Source organism: Mizuhopecten yessoensis, unplaced genomic scaffold (assembly GCF_002113885.1).
Source record: "Mizuhopecten yessoensis strain PY_sf001 unplaced genomic scaffold, ASM211388v2 scaffold10567, whole genome shotgun sequence".
NCBI lineage: Eukaryota > Metazoa > Mollusca > Bivalvia > Pectinida > Pectinidae > Mizuhopecten > Mizuhopecten yessoensis.
In genome coordinates this window covers 90,629-115,121 of record NW_018408611.1, presented here as the reverse complement: position 1 = coordinate 115,121, position 24,493 = coordinate 90,629, and the positions used below count along the sequence as shown (strand labels likewise).

Sequence of the window (24,493 nt, the reverse complement as noted above, 5' to 3'; positions counted from 1 at the left end):
TAGAAACATACGTAAACATCAAGTTTATATGTTTAAACACGAAACCGTATAAATTGTTAAGGCATTCCTCAATTTACACCAACCACGATTGTTATCGCACAACGTCCGTCCATCGTGCGCACAGATGTGCGCAAGCAATGATCGTCCAGCTTTTTATCGTTCGCCCATCGTGCACACACCGTTCACACACCGCACATCGTGTAAAGTTGTGCAATCCCACAACTGTAGTACGTAGATTATGTATCCCAAAGCATAGAGGTAAGAGGTTCGACGCACAGCAGAGCATGATATATAGATATATTTTTTCTTTTGTTTTTCATTCTTGCTTTTCTTGTTTAATATAACTAAAATCAATTCGTGTTCAATAGAGCAGTTATTTTAGTAATATCAATAGTGTTTCTATTGTGGTATGGATTGTTGGCATTTCATTTTCTGAAAAAATCAATGAAGTGTATGAGTGGATTTTTTTCTTTGAAAAACTTCTCCGTACTGAACATATTCTCGTGAAATTGTAGTTCTTGAAAAAAAGTTAAATTTTGATTGGAGATAAAATGATCTTGACCTTCATATTTGAAAATGCTGTAGAAAACATATCAAAGTGCACCTATTGTTACGCAACATAATACATATTAGATGATAAAACAATACCTATATACAACAAGATCACAATATTTTTTTCATAAAAAATCGTTTGATTAAATGCGGCATAGTGTGACTGTCGTTTTGGTATGATTTCCGTTATTTCGGTAATAATGCTATATTTGAACATTCCTTTTTGGTAAGAACTGGTCATTCCGTACTATACCGATAGGGGTACCCGGCAAGGGTGCGCGTAGTGAGCAACTCAATCACTTCAATCGGCCTGACAAAAGAAAACACCGATCCAAATAATTCCAAACAAGAAAAATCATATAATACAGTAACGCTTTTTTATAGATTTGTCCTCACTCAGGATAAGTGTTGCTTTCATATTCAAATATAAATGAAAAAAAATACTGATACCAAAAGTGATGCGTTAAATAAATCCCTGATATATCTACCGTTACGTATATACTAACGAAAGTCAATATTCAAACAGCTTAACATGCCAAGCCTGACTGTGTAGCTGTTGGAAAGTGGAAAGGGATGGCACCATTGTGGAGAGTAGGTGTCTTAAATATACAATCCCTCCACGTTATGAATACCTTGTGTCGTTTTAGGACTCTATACGACCTCCACGTTCCCTGCACGCGGTTCAATAGCGGAGTAGCGGTGTAGTGTGGAGTCACATTCCACCGTGGAGTGCTGGTCGGGGACTGAACGTGTAGTCACAGTGGCGGACAAAAAAAACACCACCGTGAAACATGGGGATCGTATGCCTCCACGTGTGTAGTGTAGTAGAAAACATTTTTTAAATTATAGATATATGAATTACCAAAGTAGAAAACCTATACGCCCATCGATTCGAAATGTATACAGTACTAGTGATAATTATACACGTGAGGCTACGTGGAAACAAATCCGGACTAGCTGATGATGTATCACGTATATCATATATTATAGTACTACTTACAAGTTCATTACCGTCCTATCTTTCACTACTTACCTGTATATTTATATGTGTGTGTGTGGTTGTTCCATATCAATCCAGTGTGTGTCAATATAAGACGAATGTTACAAGCTGAAGCAGTAAAATATATCTGTGATTATCTTACTTACATACAGGAAGTTCGCGAGAAACCCGAAAGTAGAATACTATATATTTATATTAGAAACGACTTATATTAAGATCAAGACATATCAATAATTCGTCAACAATATCTGCCACATAATCACACAGCATATATACATTTTAAATCATGTATTGAAATATTGTTTCTGATTGTATACTAATAATCATCGGTCATTTGAACCAAAATTAATAAGGAAAAGGGAACATTGTATATTACCAAGCGATGTAGTTGACAGGATATCAACTATATCAGATATGCATTTAACATGACATTTAATCAATTAAAAAAATAGCCATCACAAACTCTATGTCATGAATACATTGTATATTTACATTCCTTAACCCTTAATTTTTTTTCAATTCTCTATTTTTATTTAACACGTAATGTGAACACTGTTGTCAAGTATATTAGTTATGTTTATTAGGAAGCGATATTGTTGATACTATCACGGCAGAATTATCTTAGTTTAATCCCTTTTTATCCACTGATAAATGTTGTTTTTTCTCATCCAGTCCAAAGCATTGACAGCCGTAGCTTACCATGGCCATACTGACATAATAAAACTACTGTTGGACAAAGGAGCAGATCCAAAGGAGGTTTGTTTTTTCTGCTCTTGCTAGTTTAATTTCACAAACTTATTGCAATAAATTGAAAACGGATAGGGGCGGACGTGCGATAGTCCAACATCACATTTAAATAACCAAAAAGTGGTCGGGTGACGCAGTAGATAACACCCTCGCCTTTAACTAAGGCAGCCGGAGTTCGATTACCCGATCGGACGTGAAAAAACACAACTTGAAATATTATCATAACCATTAAAAATAACGTTCTTTATTCTTTAAAACATTACTTAAACATAACAAGAATATGGCTTAATGCAGACATGAATCAAACAACAGAAATGCTACACTGTGTTCGGTTTCCCGGAACTTCATAAAGTAGTCTGGTTTGATCGCAGAATTTCCATTTTTATCCCGTTTGCTACGTTCTATGTAAGTGTAAAAAAACTTATATGATGTATCTATTGATAATTACTAGATCCAATTGAACATCAATTGAATTTAGCAATCCTGAAACAAATCTATCGAAGTCGAATTGGTTCTAAGCAGAGTAGGAACCTTTTGTTTACAATCTAATATTAAAACTTCAAATTCAAATTTTATTACAAATTTAAATCAGAGCCGCATGTTTTAACTTTATATAATGCTATTTTAAATCATCTTGCTCTATTCATTCGGATTCTCTTATAACCAACACACGATTTAGAGACATCTACACCAGTACCATATTTGTCCAGAAATCCCAATGTTCCGATACAGGACTGTTTACTTGCAAAATTGAATGTTGATTCCCTACATGTCCGAATTTGAATACCAATTAAAATCAAGATGCATGATATTTATTTGGTAAAGCCTGTCAGATATTGCAACGTGTAAACAAGAATTATTTTTATTCGGAGGTGAAATAAATGTATAATGCCTTGATTGTATTATGATCCTCTTAAGGCTGTCATGTAGCTTTTGGATCTGGTATGCTTTGCTTTGATACCTCACTTTAAAGGAACTCTCCACAAATTATTAAACTAAAAAATGATAGTAACAAGTGTTTAAAACGTTTGCATTGATAATAATGTCCTTCCTTCAACTATTTAAAAAAAGAATCAACGATTGCGTATTATGAAACGCACACAAGTTATTCACAAATTTGAAAGATTACAGATGAAAACTTGTATTTGTATTTTAAAGGATACTATGATTGTTTATTCAGCAGACTATAGCTTTACCAACATAGTTTGGATACTGTTTGACAAAGACGCAAATCCTAAGGATCTTTCATTTCATTTTAGTGTTTGCAGAAAGCGGCATGAAAAAGTCGTACTGATATTGTTAATATGCTAACGGTTATTATCTATATATACATGATAAGTTTAGAGAGAAAAGATATAAAACAACGACAAAAGCCTCGTTTGTTATGTTAAGTAAATTTAAGTAAAGCAATTATCAAAAACGTTCAGTAAAACCACCTCCATATATCATTGAATCACCGTTCATAAATAACATACCTTATTACGTAATAATTATACTTTTATCTTCTCGTGTAGCATAAATTTAACGGAAATGCAAAATTGTTATTGCAATCACACAAAACATGAAACAATATAGTGTGTTATTCTGTCTTAATACAGAAATTCTGTTTTCACAACAGTAATGCATATAGTCAACTCTTTTATAACCGTCAATGCTATTATAGCTCATAGGTTTTGTGACATGACTTCATATACTCATATAATGTAATAAACACAGAGTGATGATACACACCATACAATGTTTATGTTTATAATGTAATGAACACAGAGTGAAGATAATTACCAGGCATTGTTTCCGTTTATAATGTAATATTTACATTTGTATTGCAGTCCCTCTTGATAACAGTACCAACTCAAAATGTTGTTATGCCTCAATAAAAGCAAGTGTGTAGTAATATTTACAGTACTTCCTGTACTGTTTATGACCTCTGACCTCACTATATATAAACAACAGTTATCCCCCCTCCTCACAAAAAAACGATATTGTTTATTAATGGTTTTAAAATTTTAACGTTTTTTCCTTTTAAATCTGTGCGCAACAACTATAAATTGATCAATAAGAAATCTCACTAAGTTCGCATATTCAGCGTTAAAAAACCGTCGTCTGCTAACTCGAGCCAATATGTCTGACAGCGATGTTACGGACGTGTCTCTAGAATATGGAGACTTTGAATGCAGTGATGGATTTAACTTGTTATTGAAAACCATGGATTTTGGAGAGATTTTATCATCAAGTGAAATAACTGCACTGATGACCAAAGAGACGAATCTGGAGCTGGCCATTCCTGCTGATTCAAGTATGCCTGCCCCTGAAAGTCCGGCACCGGGAACAGTATTGATATTACCAGCCCCTGTGACGCTGTCACCTCCTCCCAAAGATTTAGCATAACAACAGAGGAGGATATAAAAGGGTTTGAATCTGCAAACCTGTCCTTGTCAACGTAACGGAACACAGCATGGGGACTACGGCTATTAGGTAGGCCCTATAGGCTCTAATACATAGGAAAGATATCAGGTGCCTGTGTCAATCGAATTATCAAGGCAAAGCAAAGAATTCATTCGTAGTTCTTTCACACTCTGTGTAACCATGTACAAAGTACAAACAGTAAAACAAACAGTAATTGCATTTTTCAAATACAGCAATATACTGACCATTTCACTATTACACAAAGGAACATCTCTGGTCGCCGAGTTTTTTAGTTATAAAAATAATCACAGGCTAAATTTGGGATTAATTTAAACAGTTACTAAATATGATCTCATTTATATTCCTTGCAGATTGGAATCGTGAGGTGACAGGCATCATATCGACATGAATTTGATCTCAGAAACAGACTTTGCTACTGTATTCACAAAATTCTACAGCAAGGCTAGGCCCAAAAACGTTAAAAAAATACAAAATAAAGATAAAGTTAATGAAAGACAAGTAACTACAATTTTTAAAAACGACGGTGAAAGAAGGGTAAATATTAAATAGCCAACTATACTTTCGACGGTCTTCTGAAAACCTGCATGAAAACTGGTGTTTCACGACCCAAAAAGCATAAGGATATCATTGAGAAAGATGACAAAGCATCAATAGCCACCTACCTGAGTGGATCACACACTTTCCCGATTATCCTCCGACACGATTTCTAGGTATTCCCTGTCTATACATTTAGTCAGTCGCGGGATAGGGTTCCATCATCAGTTAGGGTTGAATTCCTTTAAGTTTCAAAGTGATGAGAACGGAGAATTTGTCACAATTTGCCACGAAACGCAACAAAGGCCCCAAACGGGAAGCAAATGTATAGTGGCGATGTTACGACTCTTCATAGAAAATACTGATCCCATGGCACAAAAGTAATTTAACCACTCTAGCAAAAAAGCGACGTCTAAGTGTAAAATATGGTTCACAAGTAAACCGATAGCGCCTCGTGCCTTCTGTGTGTTCATGGCCGATATTTGTAAGGGTGCTAAAACGGAAAAAAATACACCGCACCCTTTCTCCGTGCCACAGCAATACAGGGGATGCATGACTGTGTAATTGAGTCAAGGCACATCATGTTCATGTCGGGCCAACAAAGCGAGTCTGCTATAAGATCTTATAGCAGGTACTTTTCAACAGAACAGAAGAAATCGATGTCCTCTACACTAGCGTTTGTTGCAAGTGGCGAAGCAGGTCAAATCATCCCGGCTCGTCGACCAGTCCCCTCAGCGACATCAACACATGCCGACTCGTCGACCAGTCCCTTCAGCGACATTAGCGCATGCCGATTCGTCGACCATTCCCCTCAGCGACAGTAACACATCCCGGCACGTTGACCAGTCCCCTCAGCGACAGTAACACATCCCGGCACGACAACCAGTCCCCTCAGCGACAGTTACACATCCCGGCTCGTCGACCAGTCCCCTCAGCGACATTGACACATCCCGGCTCGTCGACTAGTCCCCTCAGCGACAGTGACACATCCCGGCACGTCGACCAGTCCCCTCAGCGACAGTAACACATCCCGGCTCGTCGACCAATCCCCTCAGCGACAGTAACACATCCCGGCTCGTCGACCAGTTCCCTCAGCGACAGTGACACATCCCGGCTCGTCGACCAGTCCCCTCAGTGACATGAACACATCCCGGCTCGTCGACCAATCCCCTCAGCGACAGTAACACATCCCGGCTCGTCGACCAGTTCCCTCAGCGACAGTGACACATCCCGGCTCGTCGACCAGTCCCCTCAGCGACAGTAACACATCCCGGCACGACAACCAGTCCCCTCAGCGACAGTTACACATCCCGGCTCGTCGACCAGTCCCCTCAGCGACATTGACACATCCCGGCTCGTCGACTAGTCCCCTCAGCGACAGTGACACATCCCGGCTCGTCGACCAGTCCCCTCAGCGAGAGTAACACATCCCGGCTCGTCGACCAGTCCCCTCAGCGACAGTGAAACAGTGACACGCGAAAAAGGCTGTTCTATTAAAATTGTTTTCAGGACGGTGCATTGCTTTTTACATAAAAAACAAGATTTGTTCTTATGAAATAGAAATAAATAAAATATTTAAAATGCATCTTTAAAATATTTATGGGGGTATGCAAAACAGTTCCGTTCAAACATATTTTTCCAATATGCGCGTTAAATAGACACAGAGTGAAAATATACACTATACAATGTGTACGTTAATATTGTAATACACACAGAGTGAAAATATACACTTAACAATGTTTATGTTTATAATGCAACAAACACAGAGCAAAAATATACACCATACAATGTTAACGTTAATAATGCAACAAACACAGAGCGAAAATATACACCATACAATATTAACATTAATATTGTAATAAGCACCTAGTGAAAATATACACCATACAATGTGTGTGTTTATAATGTAACAAACACAGAGTGAAGCTATGAAAGAAAAACGTTTATTATCAAGCAAAGTTGTTGACAAGAGATCGACTATATCATATTTGCTTTTATCTATGTCTGGTTGTTTTGATATACTCGGACTTCAATATATAAAATGACATAATTATGCGTGTATATTCTATTGCAGACATGTTTTATAATTAACGGAAATATCATGCATTATTGCAATATCTTATAACATATAACCAAAAACTAACTTGCAAGACCAAATAATGGATTTGGAACAATACCTAGTGTTCAAAATTCACCGCGTATACTTCGAGTGTTCCTTTTACATGATTTCTTATCAATATCAAAGTACTAACGTCGTCAATATTATATTGTCACTGGCATTATAACAGTATAGGGGTCGGTAACAGAAAACAAATGTATAGCATCATGGACCTTGATAATATGCACTTATTGAAATCGCAATTTCCGTGAACTGACCAACCCGGAGACATCATGGTTTTATTTCGACACTATTTTATTATGAAGTCATAACAAATCGGCACGCAGGTCGGGGACTCAGAAGAAAATATACCCGCTGTTACAAGAATGTACCATTGCATGTTGAAATAGGCAACCAATCTGGTATTTCCCTGCAGAATACGGAATTTGCTCAATATGTCCTTCATTTGGGTACACAAAAGCCACCAAAACATATTTGCTGCACCTATTTAAACATTTGCTATTTGTAGTGCTCAACGAAGTTGGCGGAAAAGATACAAAAAGGTTCCGTTAGCCTGTCAGACAGTCAGTCTGTACATGCATCCGGTGGCGTTTCCGAGCTATTACTGAAAAAACGTTCAAGATAACTTCCTGAATTATTCTCTGCACCTTAATAAAAAAAATGCTAGTGGTGCCTACTAGTTTTACGCAGCTTTCATCTTTTTGTATATTGACAAGGAGAACGTTAATGATGTCATCATGGGAAATTATTTGTAAAACGTCAATATAGACTTGATAATCAGTCATCAACAAATCAACAGTGTTTGCGTCATGTTCACACTGCCTATTAAAGTCTTAAATCATATATTGAGATTTTTTTGTTTATTTTGGTCAGAAAAAGTCACAGGTCACTAAAACAAACATTAAGATGGAAAATACAAAGTTATGTTGGTCACGCGATATTTACTCTGTGAGATGAGCAATAATCTATGTCCGTTAGAGTTCAAAAATGTCATTAGCGTGTATCAAACTAATAAACCTATACTTGTTTTTAAAGCTCATACAAATTAATTAAGAATAATGATGTCACAAATAATGTATTTCACAAAGCGATGCTGAAAAACTGAAATTAAAAAAAATGTCCTTGTTAAATCTCACTTCGTTTAATGATACGATGGGTTTTTTTTATCCAGTCTGATGCATTGAAAGACGCAGCAAGTAATGGCCATACTGACATCGTTAAGATGTTGTTGGACAAAGGAGCAGATCCGAACGAGGTTTGTTTTATATCATATTGATATATACGTTACAATATTTGTTCTTAAATACGTGAAATGATTCCATGTTGTCAACATTTAGTATATGGATATGAACACATAACAAGTTAAAAGACGAGAAATGTTAAGTCATGACACAAACTATTTTGCTCATTTTCAGTAGGAAACCACACAACGACAACAAAATTAAACACCGGTCGTTTTTCTAAACATGCTAATACTGCAATGATACGCTTGTATTTTTATGCAGATATTAAATGCTATGGTTGTTAAAGCCACGCTTTCTATGAATAAATTGATATTGTAAACTTGATAAAATGTTAATGATGACATGCTTGGAATTTAAGTTCAACAGAAGGACAGCAAACTGAATTGTCGTTCGGTATTCCATACATTATACTACAACAATAAAAAGCATATATTCATATGCACATATTCATTGTGATTGTCGATAATGCCAACTTATTTTTTGTAAATCCTGTGTAGGGTATATTTACGAATATATCTATTTTTTGCAACTTGATCAAAATGAGCATTAGCTGATTTTGATCAAATTCCTTAAAGTTATAATTCAACCACTTACTTCACCAGAACTTACTCCATGTACATTTTATGCGTGTTACTGGACGGACTCTGACAATATCTTGCATTTTGTTACGGGTATGTTTCAGTACAGCGTAATGCTTTGATGGAGGCTGCATGTACAGCCATATTGTCATTTGTAAATGTGTCATTTAAAGTTATATTTAGGTTTGTAAATAAATCAATGTAATCAAAGTTTGTTCTATAAATAGCCATGAATTAGTTAAGAGTCAGAAATAAGATGTAATTCCAGGGCACTAACACTTTTTATTATTTTAAGTTGTTTTCAAGCCTTAACTATAATACCGAATGATTATTTCAAAAATCGGTAACAATAACCACTACAACAAAATACTGTATACCAGATTAGTCTAATAACATAGCACATGACATGTAACGTTGAATATTAAGGACGACATGCTGGAAAATTATTTGTAAAACGTTAATCTAGATTTATTTTTAAGTCATCAATAGTGTTTGCGTGATAATCATGCGGCATTTAAAGGTTTAAAATCATATGTTATTATACTTTTTTTGATTTTGTAATAATAACTAGCAAGTCACTTTAACAAACATTAATAACGGGGAAAAAAGTAATGCTAATGACACGATATTGACTCGATCAGATGAGCATTAATATATCTCCGTTAGATTTCAAAAATGTCATTAACGCTATCAAACTAATAAACCTATGATTGTTTATAAATATATCGCATAGGAAGTTAACATAAATAATGATGTCACAAATAATGTATATTACAAAGCGATTGTGCAGACTTGAAATAATAGCATTATCTTTGTTAAATCTCATTTTGTTAACTGGTATAATGCTGTTTTTTATCCAGTCTGAAGGATTGTGTCAAGCAGCATGTAATGGCCATACCGACATCGTTAAGATGTTGTTGGACAAAGGTGCAGATCCGAAAGAGGTTTGTTTTACATCATATTGATATATGCGTTACAACATTTGTTGTTAAGTACGTGAAATAATTCCACGTTGTCATTTTTTTTATCTGGATATGAACACATGACAAGTTAAAAGAAAAGAAATGTGAGGTCATGACACCAACGATTTTGTATCATTTTCATTAGGAAACCCCACAACGATAACAAAATGAAACACCGGTCGTTTTTCCAAACATGCTAAAACTGCAATGCTAGGCTTATTTTCTCATGCAGACATTTATTGTTATGGTCGTTAATGCCACGCTTTGTTTGAAATCCCGTGTATTTTATGACTGCATATATTTCTTTATTTATAAACTAAAATTGAACATTAGCTGATTTTGATCAAATCTCTTAGCGTTATTTTTTTAACTCTCATTACATCAGAAACGAATCCGCTTTCAGTATATGTGTCTTACAATACCGACTCTGATTGTCTTGTATTTCGTTACATATTTGATGTTACTTTTGTCCAGATTTATCCCTTAACAGAGGCAGTATCTAATGGTCATATTGGCATTGATAAATGTGTGTTTTAAAGTTATACATTTAGATTTGTAAAAGAATTTTTGATGTCAACTATTGTAAAATGTATTAATATGTATTAGTTTAGAGGGGGAGAAAATATGTGGTACCAGGAAAAGAACAATATCTTTTATTTTCTGTAGATTCAAGCGAAAACGTAAATAGGGAATTATTATTGAAAACATTAGTGCAAAACAACACTAAAACCAAATAAAACATCGTTCTTTATACACAACACGTTGACATAATTTTCTGATGCAAAAATCATTGTAACCCAATGGAAAGTCCATCCTTTGATCGCAGTCCCGTGTAACATATAAACAAAATGAATAACAGAAAATGTTCTTTTAAAAGGAAAATTCCGAATGATGTCCATTGCTTTTAAAAAATAAATGGTGTAATTCTTGAATTCTTACTTGATCGCATATCCTTTGATACCCTTACGACACAGGAAACGATCCCGTTGATAATTTTAATTGTCTTTCTAGAACATTCTGATTACATAATACGTGACATTTAACGTTGATTATCACGATGACATGCTGGGAAATTATTTGTTAAACGTCAATCTAGACTTTTTACTTAGTCATCAAATAGTGTTTGCGTTATAATCACACAGCATTTGAATGTTTAAAATCATACATATTTGTTTCATTTATTATGATTTGGTAATAAAAGTCACAAGTCACTTAAACAAACTTTAATAAGGAAAATACAAAGTGATGTTGGTGACGAGATATTTACTCGATGAGATAAACATTGATCTGTATCCGTTAGTCTTCAAAAATGTCATTAACGCGTAACAAACTTACAACCTATGATTGTTTATAAATAAACTACATACAAATTTAACAAAAATAATGATATCACAAATAATGTATTTTACAAATCGATGCTGTAGACCTGTTATAATAACATTATCCTTTTTAAATCTCATTTTGTTTACTGATATTATGTTGTTTGTTTATCCAGTCTGGTGCATTGTATCAAGCAGCACATCAAGGCAATACCGACATCGTTAAGATGTTGTTGGACAAAGGAGCAGATCCGAAAGAGGTTTGTTGTTCATAATATTGACATATGCATTACAATATTTGTTCTTAAGTACGTAAAATGAGTCCATGTTGTCAACATTTGGTATCTCGATATGAACACATGACTAGTTACAAGAGAAATGTGAGGTCATGACACAAACTATGTTGGTAATTTTTATTAGGAAACCACACAACGATAACAAAATGAAACACCGTTCCTTATATAGCAAAGTTACTGTCATCTTGTACATAGATATTTGTTTTTAATTTTGTTGTCCAAACCTTAGGTATAGATTGTTTAATTCTAGAAAATTCAGAGATCCACTTTTCCTTTTGATGCAGTTTTTGTAGTAGTGCTACTGATGAAATAAAGCCATTGTTAGTTTCATCCCAAATGTCATTTATTTTAAAAATGCCTGATTTCATAAAGTTCTTTAAAAATAATAGGTTCGTTTTAAAAATATAGTTTATAAATATATATATATATGTAGGTGTTGTGCAGGATGAATCCGCTATCCATGTTTATCCGAGACATGCCCTTTATTTTTAGGGTCAAGCCATTTCTACTGTACTCTGCCACCTTATACACACAGACATTGATTTTTTCTGAAAAAAAGCCTTTTTATGCTTTATTCAGCTTCACTTTCATTCATTATTGCTTAAAACTACTCAAAACGTTTAAAAAGTTACATATAAAGGTCAATATATAGGTCACTAGCCTATTACCTGTGAATGTATAAAGAGGGGTTAACTCGCCCTTTTCACAGGCACTTCACACTTCATCACATATGTGTCAATTGTGTAATTGGTAAAGTTGATACCAAACAACAAATAATTAACAGGCTATCTCCTGATGCATTCAGACCAGATTTCAGTCTGTTTCACTTAGTTCAGCACCCGGTATCCATGGTAACTAACACATAAAGTTGTATTTATTGAAAATGGGTAAAATATCTGTTTTCATTCTAATTACACTATTTTATATGTTTTTTTCCACTTGATTCAGCTTACAGATTAAATTAACAAAGTCAATAATGTCAATAAATTTTATTTCCATAATTACAGCTGAAGAAAACTTTTTTTTCTAGTGAAATATGTAAAATGACCAATGTCTGGGGTCACTGTCAATTCTAGGCGAGGAAAGTAAACAACGGTTGCTATGGTGTCATTTGTCTGATGTTTCAGAATATCTGACAGTTTTGTGCTGTTCATCGGTTACGGGAAGTGTGTCTGTTTCTAGTTTGTTGTTGTGATGGGTTTCCTGGTATTCATTTTGATATCAGTGAGCCTTGATGATGTCACATATGCCCATTGATGACGTCATAGTTATGATGACATCACAGTAACTATGACGTCATCACACAAGACAGAAACATCCTTGTATCACTGTTCTGTTTTGTTTTTCACATGCACATGATCTTAAAGCATCATATTTTACCCCAAAAAAAAAATTATTCCTGAAAACTACAAAGTTATTCAAGTTTTAATTTTTCAGATTACCTCCCTTTGTTGGTAGTTTGAGAGCAGAATTGGTAAAAAATCACCTAGCAGGAGAATTCATATTACTCGGTCACTTTTAAAGTGAGAAAGGAAACGGATACATCTTTTTGTTCATTGTGTCATTTTCCAGACATTTAAAAGGTTTTGATTGAATTTTTGGGGAAAAAAAGGGATGTATAAGGTAGCAGAGTACAGTAGCGTACGGTGGCCATGGGTGATATTTTTATACAATGAATAACCCCTGTAATATAACATGTATCAAAATTTAAAAAAAAAATCAGCACTAAAATTGGCATATACATGATGAAGTGGACTATGTGGGCTTCATAATTTAAAAAAAAGAAAAGTCGAATTTGGTTTGAGACTACAATTTTGGGCATTTACGAATCTGTGTCTACACAACAAAAGCTAGCTTTTCATGTAGTCTATTTTTGTACTCAGCACATGTGTAAATATTGTGAAAAATCCACCGGAATGACCTATGCTAAAACGTGAGTATTTCTGTTACCGAGTAGGCGATATTTAATTTCAGACAGGTTTTAAGAAAAACAATTCTACTTGCGGGGGTCAAATTCTGGGTTAAAAATCATGATTTTTTGCATATTTTGGTGTTTTTTGATGTGGTAACCATGGTTTTCAGAAGTCCCAAATCTGGGGAAATCACTTTTTGAAAAAAAAAATGTTCTTCTAAAAAACACCTATTAAAAATGTAGTTTATAAATATATATATATATGTAGGTGTGTTGTGCAGGATGAATCCGCTATCCATGTTTATCCGAGACATGCCCTTTATTTTTAGGGTCAAGCCATTTCTACTGTACTCTGCCACCTAATGGCTCAGCTTGCATAATATAGATTAACGGGGCGAGCGGACAGCCCTGTTTTACGGAACGACCAATTTTTTAAAAAGTTTGATATAAACCCATTTGTTAGTAATTGACTGTGTGAGTTAATGTACGTCATTTCTATCCATTGAATAAGCTGATCTGCAATACCATATTTTTTAAGACACATGCGTACCCATGTCCATTCAACTAGATCAAAAGTTTTTTTCCGGACTAAAAACAATATCCCACCCCCAACTCTTTCTAGGTTTGAGTATTCTATATTATGTTGAATTAGTCGTATGTTTTCTTCAATATTTCTTCCTTTAACAAAGCCTTTTTGGTCTGGATGTATGATATGTGGTATTCTCCGCTATTGGTTTTGTAATTATCTTATAGTCATTGTTTAGTAGGGTAATTAGACGCCAAATTTTTATTTCCTCACGCTCTCCTTGTTTGTACATCAACATGATGATGCCTCTGTTCTGGCTATATGTTAAAACATTTGTTTGTCAAATATATGTTATCATTTCTGTTAGTTCATTTTTATCAGGTACCAGTACTTTTTGTAGAACTCTGAAAGAATACCATCAGCACCTTGTACTTTGTTACTTTTTATATTATCTATTACAAATGTTATTTTTTCTCTGTTGGTAGATGATCACCATTTTCTTTCTGCATTACATTCAACATTGTATTAACATTTTCTAATAGTCTATTTGCTTCTAATTCGTTTATCCCCTCTGTTGTAAATAACGTTTTGTAAAATCCCACTTGTTTCTTTAATATATCCTCAATTTTATATGTATATGTTCCATCCTCCCTTTTAAATGACGTCCAAGGTTTTTTTACCTCTAAATGTTCAAGACCAAAAACAAATACTTTGTTGATTTCTCCCCTTCTTCGTACCATTTAACTTTTGACCTAATTCTGGCTGCTGTTGCCTTTTTTGATAATAATCTTCCACGTTTTTTTCAATATTATCTGAGTCTGTTTTATTCTGATATTTTCCTCGTTGATATGCATATATAATTTAAAATTTCGATATATCCCACCATTCTTGGATGGAGCTATATGTACTTCTGTGTTTCTGGTAATGTCTCCTTTATTGACTGGTTAATCTTCCTTCAGGGATTGGTTTTAGCTATTCCAGTTGTGTTCTATAAGTCTCCTGTGAAGTTTTAGGAAGTATGGATCAGTTTGGAATGTATGTATCCCCAAGGATTAGACAGACTGTCTGATGGTTTGGTTTGAATTGTTTAACGTCCTATTAACAGCTAAGGTCATTTAAGGTCGAGCCTCCATGTGTGTTGTGTATGCATTCATGCGTGTATGAGTGCATGAGACAATGTATATTGGTATATTTGCCTCCTCGTGGTATCGCGGATCTGATGCCAACTTAATAGTGCTATCTCACTCGAATACCATGCCGAAAGCACCCAGCACAGCATTCCGCCCGGTCACATTATACTGACGGAAATTATTGATCAATAATAAGGAAAATAACCTCACGGCATATCGTCACAACCTATTGTTACATCTTCACTGCATTGAAAGTTATCACTGTTATGATGTACCAATGAATGAAAATATGCATTATACTTTCAGAGGATTCAAATGAATTTTCCATCTAAAGGAATATTGGATAATCCTGAAGTTGATTCAGATAAAGGGCTACACTCGGCGATGACATCCGACATATCAACTGCTTATAAACATGGTAGGAAATTAAATAACTCAATTTTCTCATTTTAAACCCGTTATTTATGTTCCACAGGTCAATAAATTTGCTTTTATTAAAAAAGATTTTAAGATCAAAGTGCCGTTAAAATAAATAAGCGTTTATATATAATGAACTTGTTGCTTATATCGTTTGTTTGGAATCGATTATGTGTTTTTATGTCTTTACTTAGTCTTTATGTGTTCAGACAAACTACGCTGGGATATCATCGATTATTTTTGAGTACTTAAATTCGCTATCAGTAATCAAACCCAACCTCGAATCAGCTATTGAAGTAAAATATGATCCAAGTTCGAGCAGGAATTCTTAGTTGACAGTTTTTTTATCTCGCTGTTTCTGTCTTCCTTTTTAGAAACAAATACGTCTTAATGATTAATACTCTTCGCGTTGATAATCATACGTAAATTCAAGATCAATGTTTTCTATATAACAATACAGTTTCATCATCAAAATCAAATATTTTCCCCTTCGTTTGTTTATTTTTAAGTGCAATTAACGAATATGAATATTGTTTTAGATGCAAAGTGGTTCATGAACATTGTAAAGGAACGTAACATGGACGATTTCTATATGTTGGAAAAGACGTTTGCTACAACATATCAAAACGATGATTCCTGTGCCAGTCTTCTACATTCAGTGGCTGTGTATGGAACTACCACAATGGTAGAGCTTATGCACAATTGGAATGGAATTAAATGGGATGAACAATATACAGTCTCCGGAAACAGATTTGGGGATACATTGGACGCAATAACTGTCGAGAAAGCAACGGCATTATACATAGCAACGTTTCTTGATAGAACCGAAATTACAGAATCGTTGGTACAATGTGCTGGAGAAGACAATATCAGTTGTTGTTTTCAAAACATACAACTCAGTAGAAAAATGGAACAAGTGTTTATGTTGGAGCTCGCAAAAAGGCTGAAACAAAAACACTGTGAACTGCAACCGGCAATCGTTCCAGGACACAAACACGAAAACGACGATATTCGCTCACGGGTGTTTATTGTGTATTCACCAGATGTGGTTCAGGCATCTGAATACAACTTTAACGGACTGGCTTTGGTGAAGCTCAGTAATCCGTACGTCGTCCAAAAAGCAGCAATTTTCGAACCAAACATCGAAATGAACTTATGTGAAAAAGCTATTGACAAAACAAAAAAGGCCATAAAAATTCATCGTCAGGTTCTTTGGAAGAAACATAGCAACCTGAATATCATCACTGGCAGTCACATAAAATATCGGAGGAATGGATCAGATATTGAGAAGAGACACTGTGTTGTCCTATACTGCAGTACCAAGGGCGTCATCCCACTTGGCGAAGAAAGATTTCCAAGGCGATTACATATAGACAAGGATGACTATATAGATGTTGATGTGCGCGAAGGTCTTTTCGAACATAGTGTTTACCGATCACTGCCTAGTACGTGGCCGCATCCAACTCTCAAGATGGGTTGCAATATTGGACGGTTGACACCCCAATACAACGCACAGGGAAATCTTCTTCCAAACCTTGGTGGTACTCTTGGCCCCTGTGTTAGGTACAATAACAATCTTGGTTTTCTCACCTGTGCACACGTTCTGTTTGACATCCCTTCACCAACATATACTTTGGATTTCACAGCTAGTGCCACACATTCAGTTGAGGTCGTACAGCCATCAACCGATGCAACTCAATTTCAAGGTGGCGTTGCCTGTGGAGTTGTAGAGAGAGCCATTTTTGATCCTACCCGTAAACCTAGCGTTGATGCTGCAGTTGTCAGGTTGACAGATACTGCCAGGGTACCTAACGCCGGTCAATTCTCCAATGAACTGCATAGTAGCTACAAAAATGCAGGTATATATGTTACAGTCCGTTTGTTTTTGTACAGTATTATACAATTGATTATTTGATTATCAAAGAATGTGTTAAGCTGTTGTATCCATCTCACAAAAAAAAATGGACAAAATATAGAACATAAATAAAATAAAGTACAATATATAAAAAAAAAATCAAAATGTTTTAGCTTACGATCACATATCTCATGACGGATCAGACAGCGTCGGTTACGTTCACATATGTGTATCAATTTTAAAAGGCAATGGCCAAACTGCTGATGTAAGGCAATCCATTCATTTTATATTTGTAGCATTGTTTGGACATGATTTCCAGCAATGACTAAGGCATCATATTGTGTGTTGTATATTCATCCCTCACAAAACATCAATATATTTACAATATTTTCTTTGTTACTGTTAGTTTTTCGTAATTTTTTATTGCCTTAGTACCACAATAAAATTAACGATGATTAATGTAAGCTTCATAATAGTTGCATGCAATTGATGATATCAGATCAGTTAAATAATAAGAATTTTAACACATCCAGTAATTTTATCACAATCCTAACATAAAATGAAATGCATGTAGGGAAAAAACGTAACGCAACCTTTGTTTTGAATTGGTGGTATAAGTGCTCTAAATACTGTTGTTAATTGACTCATAGTGTTGTTAGGCCCAAATATAAAACCGACAACGTTTTATGTGGTATATGAGTTGCTAACGTTAAGCACACTGAGGGATATACATCTCAAAATTGGAGTTTCTCCTGTAACGACGCGACGTCAAAACAGAGCGAAACGTCTGTTTCACATGTGACACCGTTGTTAAACGGCGAAGGGAATAGTAAACAACGTCACTGATAACTGCAGACTGCGAGTGTACCAAGAACGTCACAAATCGGTTGCGAGTCTCAACTTAAGGCCTCGGCGTCCTTACGTTTGACTGCACCCTAATCAAAAGCGACGCCATTTCCGTCTGTAATATTTCCATGCACATGTTTATAGTTAACCGCTTGGCTGATTGGAAACGTGTCCTGTTTACTGACGAGTCTCCTTTACGTTTTCCGGTCCGATTGTTTCAAATGTGTCAGTCGACGTCTAATGAGTTTATGCCGCTTGTGTTACAATATCATTCTTTTCTCATAGATTGATCAAGAAAGGAGAGAGTAAGTTGCTAAACTGAAATATCTTGCATAACCTTTACTAAATTTCCACAAACAATGCGTTACTTTTTTCTCGAGTATATTTGAAAGATTTCTGGCAAGTATAGTACTAGTATTTTATCTCTTCTAGGCTTTAACGAAATGCCCGAGTACAACAATGGAGCTATGCTAACAGTCGCAGGTGTCAACGGCCTAGGTTCTACACAAAATGTGGTAAAATTTGGAAGTAAAACCGACGTGACGAGGGGAGCTTTAAGTGTGTTTGGTGTTAACGTCAGGCCATTATCGACTGCACTAGGTTTGCCGAGTGGAGTGGGTGATGTAGAAATGAAAGATCAATATCAGGTTATAGGAATTCATCCGAGTGCAAACTTTTTTGAAAAAGGGGACTCCGGTTCTGGAGTGTTTTGTAAGGACCTTCACGGGGTTTTACACTGTATCGGAATGGCAATTGGCAGCGCCAATGTTAGTAATTACCAGTACAGAGCAGGAGTTGTGACGCCAATCGAGGCAGTGTTGCAAGCACTAGGTCCAAATATCACCCTAGCTACATTTCCATGAGTGAAACGTACCAAAGAGTATTGCCACATAGATAGCATACATGATAAATATCACCCTAGCTACTTTTCCATGAGTGTGACGTACAATACATTAGTGCCACATAGATAGCATTCTACTTCACAGTTGTTTTCCTCTGGATACCTGCTTATATATTAGAAATTGAGCGAAATATATGATTTTTGTTATTTTTACAGTTTCTTCTCTTAGCACAGTATGCATCTTTCATTTTAATATTGATCCTGGGTAGGACTATTCAAGTAAAGTGTAATATCGGCAGTGTGAAAGAGCTGTGTTGATACCGGAAACTTTGTGTTTTGTTTTTGTTTGCTATCAAAACTCGAATGTGATTCTATGAAATTACATTGTCAATGGTAATGTTGAATTTGAACTTTATGGGACTCTATAATAATGTGTGTGATTTTGCTGAGCAAATTAAATTAAATAAGGGAATGTGTATATATAAAGCCCCTTAAGAATTCATAATATACTATGAAAGCAGTTTATTTATAAATCAATGTTGAATATAACAAACGAATTCATAACAGTGTCAACACATTCTTATTCATTTTACAAAGCCATTTAAACTTTGTGAATAAAAATATCATATTAATTTGAAACAGACAAAAACAAAGAAATAAATGGATCGTTGATCAAACTGATTTACAGTATTAACCAAAATGTGGGCTCAAGTGATGACGAAAGCATATATTTATTTGTATTGATTATTATTCCTTCCAGTAATAATTATTGCTTTAGTATGTACCTTTTATTAATAGAATGACAGCTGTATGTGTTGTTAATATTCCTATACAGCGCTTATATACATTTGGCATAGTCAGACAACATGTAAAATTTCTTGTAAAAATGTGAATTGTGCTGCATCTTTAGTTTCAAGTAGTTCGGGATTAAAATGCTTTCAGATGTTATTCATAGGCCCACTACACTATAGGAAAACGACATGAACCTGTTATCAGGTGGGTTTTAATAATGCCTTTGAATCTCATCTAAAAGCTGTTTAAGGATGTACACCTCTTAGAAATACTGTATTAATTTTTTTTTCTTATATGGCTTTTTGGAAAAAGGAGTTAATGGCATAGTAGTAAATGCCAAAAAAACTTTATGTCGGTGTGTTCGTTTTTGTGCTGTGATCGGTCAAAGATACCAATTAAACACAATATGTGATTTTAGGTGATTTTTTGGGTTTTGACCATTTGCAGAACAAATTCATACAATTTCTTCCAAGTGTGTTATCAGATATGTACATGTATGAATGTTCGTAGAATTGATAAAAATATTATTTTCTTTGAAACTATGGAAATAAAAATTTCTTATTCTTATTCATTTTACTCAGAAATGCGATTTTAGTTACCCCTACCCCTTATTTTTTAATGAAAAAATGCAAATTTTTCACCATTTTTTGCAGATTAAACCCTTGATATAAAAAGAAACTGTATTAAACTTTTTTTGTATTCAATGAATCAAAAGAAAATGAGTTTCTCTTTCTAAAACAGCCACAAAAATGTGGGGTCGGTGTGCTTCTTTCTTTGCCCCATTATTATTTTTCACCTTTTCGGGGTCAAAAATCAAAAGTGCTTCAGTTACCCTAATATGTAAACAAAATATCAATAATATATAACTTTCCATTTTTTTGCATATTATTTTAATCATATTGAACATTATAAAGTTGTACAGCAAAATTGAACCTGCTACAATTAAAATTGGTGACACAATGACAATTTAAGTGATCAATCTAGTGTCAATAAGGTGACATTTTGGCCCTTTGTGAAGCGCAAGAAATTCAGATAAATACACTTTTTCAAAATGGCCGCCAAATGGGTCATTTTTTAAAAACTCTTGTAAAAAATGTTCTACACCCAACAGACATCTACTTTTTTTACATGTTTTTCAGATGTGTGTTTGCTATGATACCTATCATAATTTTTACAAAAACCCGTTACATAAGATCAAAACAAGACTTGAACGTGATTGAAACCTAAGAAGTGTACATCCTTAATAATTCCTGGACATAAAACAGTTTGTAGTCAGTATGTACTTACCTTAGGTCATAGTTTGTATTGTAAGAATCATAAAACAACATTTAAAATACAATATGTTTTATCATCATGATTAGTGACGGCGTTTATTAATGACGTCACATCGCGGGGGCATGTCCGTTTAAAACGAACATGGATTGATGCAGTCGCCGCAGAAACCGAGTCGGTATCAAGTTATTTGTTGATTTGCTGATAACAACATTTCATTTTGGACGAAATGGGAATCTTAACTAACATCATTAACCTGTAGTACGGTCAAAGACATTGTTCATTGTGATTTTTGAAAATATAATTGCACTGCCGCATACTAAGGTATTGTAACTATTATATAAATGAATAAATAATTTTACTTTTATTTGTTATTGGTTTACTTAATGATTCAGCAAGTGGTGGAATGAAGTATATGCCATAGCATCGAACTAATTTTAGTATATTATTTTTAGTTATCGCATATTCAACATAAATTATTTTTAAATATTGAAATTTTATCTTTACAAATACATCGTTAAAAAACATAGTATCAGTATTGCATCACATTGTCCAAGAACACTTGTACACCCTAATGTAAATGTGGTTTAAAAAAAAGTTGAAAGTTTCTTCATTTATCAAGCACATATTTGCAGACACAGTGTCCATTCAAACGGTATTAACTCTTGTTCAAGTGTTTCTTATGTTTAATAGGGTTATTATTCAAATTCAAATAATTCAGTGATGTCGAAAAGTTAGGGAGAACGAGAAAGGTCATGGTTTGGCAAAGATCGTGGACGTTGCGAGTGTGAATGAGAGCCGCCATTTTGTGAAACTACGTCAAACACAGCTTCAGACAGGTTCGTCAGTCGAGATCACTGGAGTGTTTATATCAGTGTTGCTATTTTTATTGATGTTTTTCTCAACATGATTCATTTCTATTATTGTCAAAACTACAGAACTAAAAAATTGAGATAAGTATTGTTTTGCTCGTGATATGCATCAGATAGTTCTGGTACCCAGGGTTCAAACATAAGTCCGCCTTTAATGTACAGTGTTATGAGAGAATTGGAGAGATGTGAGGAATTGTTCATTGTATAATCTAATATGAGTTCCTTAATAAACGGCACCCGTGAATAAGTGCAAAAACGTATCCTATACTTCCTAGTTACTTATATTAGGTATTTGAAAATATCATATAGTGACCTGGGGCTTGTCACAATAAAATACAGATATGTTTAAATAGTTGTGCTATCTATGTAAAGGGCTGAACCATGGGCGAAGATCGTTACACCAATCGCGTTCTCGAGTTTTGCTTCTTGTCCTACCTGAAATTGGTCCTGACATAGTTTATCTTGTGCGTACTTATGTCTGAAAAACCTAGCTCAATGAGTTTTACTAGTTAGACCTTACGTTCAGACAATGAGTCTTAGAAGAACCTTGATCTCCCATAGTGCTGAAATAATTGTAACTTTATTTTCTGCATCATCGAACTTATTTTTAAATAGGTACACGTATTTCACTACCGAGTGTGATGTTGGTTACTGTCTTTAAGGTGAGCTGCGTGCTATTTTTATCTTCCGGGCGTATGTTTAGATTGACATATATAAATAGGATACACTTTATAGTGTTGCAAATATTGCGTGTACAATTGATGTTGATTTAACCTTCATCCGACCTTATTATTTACCTATCAAGTTTATATTTTGGGAAAATGGAAAACAGTATTACTCTCAAGATCCTCGATACGTATCGTATGAACGTTTAAGTTATTGTTTATAAGTAAAGAAGGTGTTTTATGACAGTTGATGTGGAACGTTTTTTCCACCTTGATCTCGTTAATCAATCGATTAATTGACATATGATATACGCCATATTGTTTGGTACTTAACACATTTGTACGCTTCCGTATTTTTACCACTACAAAATTTAGGTGTCTTGTATGTTGCTGCAAAGTATGCCTTGATTTTAAATGTGATCTTGATTTGAATTTTAATAATTGGATTGCCTTAGAATGTCATATGTTCGAAAACTGGAAATAGTATCATAATAATTTTCAAGAATACTGACTAATATCTCATTGATCATTATGTTCTGTGTATAAGTTCACCTCCTGACTTTATACAAAAACTAGTTTTTACCCATCAAAAATAGTTACTGCATTTAAAAGTCATATGTTCGAAAAATAATGTAAACTCAAGAATGCTGATATATATATCGGTGATCTTTATGGTCTGTTTATAAGCTCACGTTATTGTGACTTTAAAAATTGCTTAAGTCAATTTAGGTAAGATAAAGACCTGAAAGTGGAAAGATTGTTCAAATCCAGTCAATCGACCTTTCAACCAACGCCAATTAGCTAGACAACAAGCATAGTTGAATAATTCTTCCGTTTTTTATTAATCCGGTGACATATATGGAGTTGTTTGTTTTCGAAGGTTATTTTTAATTCAGATAAAGAAACGGATTTTTCTTGTACGTTAATGCAAATACTGCGGATACCATTATGTTGGCGTTTATTTGACATGTTTATTGAACATAAAACGAAATGTTTCCCTAATAATTATAGCTAAAGAACACTGATAATTATTGCGTTTACTGTCATGTTGTGTTGGTAATTAAAGTATTGTACCGAAGAGGTCCAATAAGCCTTATTCTCCCCTTTCGGAAGTGTGTTGTACATCAGGTGAAATATAAGTTTCGCAACAAAATAAAGAATGGACAGTTAGTCGTTATTCGAAATACTGAATTACTTTGTAATTTGTTTTATGGAAACCCGTGCAGATTCGGAGAAAGAAAGGCCTGCTGTATCTCACTGCACGATCGACAGAAGCGACTAATGTTTATCCCCTTGTAGAATGGAATGGTAGTATCTTCCCTGCCTTCTATTAAGGAGACATTGAAGAAGTAAAGAATATACCTGCTATATCCTACTGCTTGTGTATCGTAGAAGGCGACTAATTATGGGTCCCCTGAATAATCAGGGGTTTTCTTCCATGTCTTCTACGAAGGAGACATGGAAGAGAGCAAAACTGATTTGGTGCCGCCGATTGCAACACCTGGACTCTTTTTTCGTTTTCTATCGCTCGTGTCTTCTTTAAGTTTATGACCCTGGCTGTTACAAGGACGTTAACAAACAAACAAA

At 34.7% G+C, this 24,493-nt stretch overlaps 2 protein-coding genes across 2 annotated transcripts in view; both read left to right on the top strand.

Annotated features, from left to right (window-relative positions):
* LOC110461116 (ankyrin repeat domain-containing protein 50-like) overlaps positions 1-4,176 on the top strand; it is a 157,231-nt gene extending 153,055 nt beyond the window's left edge. The window contains exons 17-18 of the mRNA XM_021514421.1: positions 2,225-2,308; positions 4,129-4,176. Coding sequence (XP_021370096.1) covers positions 2,225-2,308; positions 4,129-4,176 — 132 coding nt within the window. The remainder of the gene's footprint in view (positions 1-2,224; positions 2,309-4,128) is intronic.
* A 4,391-nt stretch (positions 4,177-8,567) lies between these two features.
* On the top strand, positions 8,568-19,771 carry LOC110461117. The gene is made up of 6 exons (XM_021514422.1): positions 8,568-8,634; positions 10,062-10,145; positions 11,659-11,742; positions 15,653-15,764; positions 16,303-17,622; positions 18,897-19,771. Exons 1-6 carry the CDS (start codon positions 8,602-8,604, stop codon positions 19,325-19,327), a joined length of 2,064 nt encoding a protein of 687 aa, XP_021370097.1. The 5' UTR covers positions 8,568-8,601; the 3' UTR covers positions 19,328-19,771.
* Positions 19,772-24,493: the final 4,722 nt, after the last annotated feature.

What these genes read in the sequence shown, in the direction of transcription:
- LOC110461117 (XM_021514422.1), top strand. Translation starts at nt 8,602, where the DNA reads ATGTTGTTGGACAAAGGAGCAGATCCGAACGAG. An exon ending in AAGGTGCAGATCCGAAAGAG is followed by an intron (nt 10,146 to 11,658) that starts GTTTGTTTTACA and finishes TTGTTTATCCAG; the next exon opens with TCTGGTGCATTGTATCAAGC. An exon ending in TAGTAGCTACAAAAATGCAG is followed by an intron (nt 17,623 to 18,896) that starts GTATATATGTTA and finishes TATCTCTTCTAG; the next exon opens with GCTTTAACGAAATGCCCGAG.